At 32.7% G+C, this 5,396-nt stretch overlaps 1 protein-coding gene across 1 annotated transcript; it reads left to right on the top strand.

Annotated features, from left to right (window-relative positions):
- The first annotated feature begins 4,153 nt into the window (after positions 1-4,153).
- LOC110289456 (olfactory receptor 4F3/4F16/4F29-like) lies at positions 4,154-5,119 on the top strand. The gene has a single exon (XM_021155666.1). It carries the CDS (start codon positions 4,157-4,159, stop codon positions 5,117-5,119), a length of 963 nt encoding a protein of 320 aa, XP_021011325.1. The 5' UTR covers positions 4,154-4,156.
- The last annotated feature ends 277 nt before the right edge of the window (positions 5,120-5,396 follow it).

Raw genomic sequence — 5,396 nt, 5'->3', positions numbered from 1 at the left:
TTAATCACTTTCAGTGAGTTTGTGCAGTGTCTCACAGTTCCATTCAGTTCATGCTGTCAGTGCACTCAGTTGATGGAGTTCAGAGACAGTTTTTTCCACACACAGCAATTTAGTGAGAAGCCAAGAGAAACCAGTTTGAAGCACTCAGCTTGTAGAGGAGTTTTGAAACAGAAAAGCTAAGTTGAACGAGCCTGTCAGAGTTCAGAAAGAACTAAAACAGTGAGCATATTCAGCAGTAAGCCTCTGAGACAATTACTTCTGGTGAATAAAAGTTACTTTTACAGGAATTAAGATAACAAAGGGTACAAACAGTTCTCCCTTCCAGTCATACCTGGTTTCGGTTTCTGTGCTATTTTTGGGTTTATTAACCACCTGCTGAAGTCCTTGGCATGAGTATACTGTTCCTTATAGCAGCCATTTTCTTACAAGTTACATAAAATTAAGCCAAAATATACTTCATTGTTTCTAAAATCTCTAGTGTGCTACTGTATTTATTGAAAAATAAGTCTGTATTCTTCTGCATTCAGTTTTACTTATATGTACAACAGTATATTATATGCTCTTCTGCTATCTACCCACTTGATAAACTGTGTTGTTACTGTTATGAAACAGTCACAGCCTTTGCTTAAGTGATTTTTAGGACTTTGATTGTGTGTAGCATTGTTTATCTTATTATCAATTGACAACTGGTTTGGTTAGTTTGGTTATTTTATTCACTTTTTATTTTATTTACCATATCAGCTTCTATACATCTAAATCTGGGCACACATCTGTAATTATACAACCTAAAATAAAAAGTTTCATAGACATTTTACTTCCCAAAGAACATTATAATTAGCACATTGGTTTGTTTCAATTAATTTATGATATACTTACCTAATATTAAGGAATAAGAGTAATGAATGATTATTAGCAATTATATCTATGTAGGCTAAAGATACAAAAGAAATCTCATTTCTATTTTTGTCCTTGTATCACTGTGAGTTATAAATATTTTTTTTTTTGTCACAAAGGCCACACCAAGTAAGTCTCCAGAGAAGAAAATCCTTTATCCATGTGATCCTTCTGAATTACTATGTTTTTACAGTACCTCTTGGTCAGCAGCCTCTTGAGGTGTATATAATTAGCTTCTTTTCTCCCTAATGAAAGATTCCATTTGGCACTTTAATTGAGAGGACACAGGGACCCTGAACTATGCCAAGATGTTGTTGTTCTCATTCAGGTAATAAACAGGTAGAAGTAAACTTAGCAATGCTAGAATTGATTATTGTCAGATGTGAGTTTGTGCTTGGAACTGTGGTGGACACGAGTTGCATTCTAAAGGAATGTGTTTGTGGGAGCACAGAGCAAAGTAGAAAGCAGTCAGGAAAGAACTGAACAGCAAAGGAGAACAGTCATTAAACATCAATTGAAGTACTGGAAAAGGCTAAGTACCTGACAGCCCTTGAGCTAGAACCACATTGTAAATGGCCTTGAGAAATCAAACAACTTTATGTTATTTTCCTCTAAGTTTATGTTATAATTAACCATTCTATGCTCAGTAATCATTAACTGGATGAATCATCTAATATTCTATGAACTGATAACTAAGAAAAATAACAGTAATACATGGAAATAAAAGGGGACTTTGTACCGATCTCTTCACTGGCTTTTAAACATAGGTGGGAATGAACTGCTATCCTTCTGTGAAATATCTGATGAATTATGTAAAATAGGACCAAATTTATCAGAAATGTTCATGTATTCCATTCTATGGGAGAATGTCATAAATGGCTGATGAGAAGTAAATTTTAACATATAACCAAATCCTAGTGCTGAAAACAGGCATTCTGATAGAATGTCAGTTTTAAATTTCAAAACAAGATGGTACTTAATACCAAAAGTGTAATTTATTTTCTTGTTTTTAATCAGTGGTTTATAGCTAGAGTTTCTGTATTCATTGGATTATGATCAGTGATCTGATCATGAAGGTTTTTAAAGAGGTATGAGGTGACAGTCTCATAAATACTTATTTGAAAAGGATATAAGGACTATTTATATCTCTGTAACAATTAAATAAGTGTAGTATGTTCTAAACCAATTTTAAGAAATTTGGTTAGGTTTAAGGAAAACCTTGAAACAATCTGCAAAGTGAAAATACATAGAGATTTAATTGGGGGAGATAAAATCATAATTCAAATATTTTATGCCTAATTTACAGTAAGCTTTCCCATTTTCTTTTTCCAGATATATACTGGCTTTTCAAATTTCATAGTTGTTATTTGTGCATTCCACATAACCTAGGTCTACACTTTCATTTTGTTCTCATTTTTATTTTATTATTTTATCTGAAGCTTGATAATAATTATCAACAATAATTATCATTAGTGTTTAGAAGAAAAACATCTTAGCAAAGGCAAATTTTAAATCTCAGCTGCACTCCAGGAATGAAAGGAAGCTGAGTGTGTGTGTGTGTGTGTGTATGAAGAAAAATAAGAAGGGAGAGAGAAAGAGAGAGAGAGAGAGAGAGAGAGAGAGAGAGAGAGAGAGAGAGAGAGAGAGAGAGAGAGAAGTTAATTAAGCTAGCTTGCAAATCAGGAACAAGTCAGGAGGGGAACTTTAAAGAAAGAGGAGTAAAGAAGACAAAGAATCAGAGGAAGCATGCTTAGGACAAGCTTAGGGAAGAGTTAGAAATATTAAAGCAAAGTTTACAATTTATTTTTTCTATCACTTCACAACTCTATACAATCTTTAATAGTAAATAATTATATATATATATTTTAAGTGGTTTAAGAACATAAATGCACAACTTTTCATTTTCAACAAATACTTATTTTCCCCCACATTCTGGGTCTTCTGATTCTAAACTTTGGAATGCACTAATGAGGAGACAAATGCAAATAAACTGTACAGGGGTTGCTGTTTTATTGAGAATTAATCAATGAATTAAATTTGTATCAGATACTAAAAATAGACATGGTGTTCTATAAGAAAAATATACTAATTTTACATTTGAAATGTTTTTGGTCAATAAAATTATGTGAATAATGTAATGTATTACTGAATGGAGGATAGGTATTCCAATAGAGTTATGAAGAAATACTCCTACGTTATTGTATATGTATGTGTGTTTATAATCCATGTGTCTATCAGTGCTAAATGAATAAAGGTTGTTGATCATAATTTTTATAAAAATGCTTCAATGAAAATGGAAAAGCATATTTGACATGATAATGTTTTCTTCTGTATTTATACCCTTAAAGTGAGAATTTTTATATTATATGGTAATTCCATTTTAATGTTTCCTCTTATCCTTTTTCTACCTTATAATCTGTTCAGTTCTTTTTTTGTATTGCACTCTTGAGGAAAATTCAAGGTCTTAAATATATTAAATAAACATATCAATACTGTGTTACAGATCTAGTCTTGACTTTAGTATTTAAAACATCTTTATACTTTTTTAAATGGATGTGTTAATTTACATTGTCATCAACAATTTGATTATATAACATTAAAGGTTGAATGTAGTTGTGAAGTGATAGAACAAAACAAATTGTAAACTTTGCTTTTAAATCTTCCTCATAAAGGTTCATTTAAAAATTGTGTATGTGTCTTTGTGCCCAAGTTTATGCTCTATGCTTGTGGAAACCTCATGGAAATTAGGAGGTATTTTTTGATTCTCGGGACTTGAATTTCTTACAGCTAGAACTGCTGTAAGCTGCTTGACGTGGCTGCCAAGAACAAAGCTAAGGTCTTTTGCAATAGTTCCAAGTGTTCTTAACGGATGAGTCATTTCTCAAGGTCCAAATATCCTTTAAAAAACAGCCATTAAGGTGGGGAGGATATGGGGGACTTTTGGGATAGCATTGGAAATGCAATTGAGGAAAATATGTAATAAAAAATAATAAAAATTAAAAAAAAACAGCCATTAAACCTTGTTTTCTTTTGAGTTTTTGATGAAAGATTTTGTTATAGGTATTTAATCATACTTTAAACTGATTTATGATTTTTTGTTATTAGTTGTGTTTCGAACTTGCTCACATCTTTGTATTCAGTTTAGTTGCAATGGTATAGTAAAAATAGTTTTAGAACTTGAAGATTCTCCTATTCTCTTTATACAATTATAATGTACAGTTTCTCCCATTTTCTCCCTCAGGTATCACTACCCACAAAGCCAATGGAAGGCATGAATCAGTCTATGGTGTCAGAGTTTGTGTTCCTGGGACTCACCAGCTCTTGGGACATCCAACTATTCCTTTTTGTCTTCTCTTCCATGTTTTATGTAGCAAGTATGACAGGAAACTCTCTCATTGTCTTCACTGTAGCATCTGACCCTCATTTACACTCTCCAATGTACTTTCTGTTGGCTAACCTGTCTTTTATTGACTTAGGTGTATCTTCTGTTATTTCCCCCAAGATGATTTATGATCTCTTTAGAAAGCATAAAGTCATCTCTTTTAGAGGTTGTGTCACTCAAATCTTCTTCATTCATTTCATTGGTGGTGTGGAGATGGTTTTACTCATAGCCATGGCCTTTGACAGATATGTGGCCATATGTAAACCTCTTCATTACCTAATTATTATGAGCCCAAGGATGTGCATCTTGTTTATAGTGGCCTCCTGGGTGGTTGGCTTTATGCATTCTCTGGTTCAACTGGCTTTTGTAGTAAACTTACCATTCTGTGGACCAAATGTGCTGGACAGTTTCTATTGTGACTTTCCCCGGTTCATCAAACTTGCCTGTATAGACACATACAGACTGAAATTACTGGTCTTAGTCAATAGTGGATTCATGTCAGTTGGGTCCTTCTTCATATTGATCATTTCCTATATTGTCATTATATTTATTGTCCATAAACACTCTTCAAGTGGTTCCTCCAAGGCTTTGTCTACACTTTCAGCTCATGTTATGGTGGTTGTCTTATTCTTTGGTCCTGTGATGTTCATCTATACATGGCCTTCTTCTTTCACACATTTGGATAAATTTCTACCTATATTTGATGCAATCATCACTCCCTTTCTGAACCCAGTGATCTATACATTCAGGAATCAAGAAATGAAAATGGCAATGATGAGAGTACTTAGACAGATAATAGGTTACAGACAAATTGTTAAACACTTGCACTCTGATCAGTCTTAACTAAATATAGATGTTCATTGTTAACCAATTTCTGAGAAAAATAATTTCTTGCCTATTTTGATATGTGTATTCATGATCATATATGTTACTTTGTCTTATATGTAGTAAGGAATAACAGGAATTGCATTTATTTATATAGCAAAAATACAGCAAGTCTAAATTTGTACAGACAAATATCTTTCTGAAGGAAGCTCTTAGACATAGAAGAGGGAATATTTTAAGGTCTTCAGGTATAGGATCATTTTTTACTCTTCTTTTCAAATAATTTATTTTTAAA

This window comes from Mus caroli, chromosome 2, assembly GCF_900094665.2.
Source record: "Mus caroli chromosome 2, CAROLI_EIJ_v1.1, whole genome shotgun sequence".
In the NCBI taxonomy this organism is placed as follows: Eukaryota; Metazoa; Chordata; class Mammalia; order Rodentia; family Muridae; genus Mus; species Mus caroli.
Note: the sequence above shows the minus strand (reverse complement) of the source record. Positions and strands in the feature narration are given on the sequence as shown.

Coding starts and splice junctions, on each gene's coding strand:
- LOC110289456 (XM_021155666.1), top strand. CDS start 4,157: ATGGAAGGCATGAATCAGTCTATGGTGTCAGAGTTTGTGTTCCTGGGA.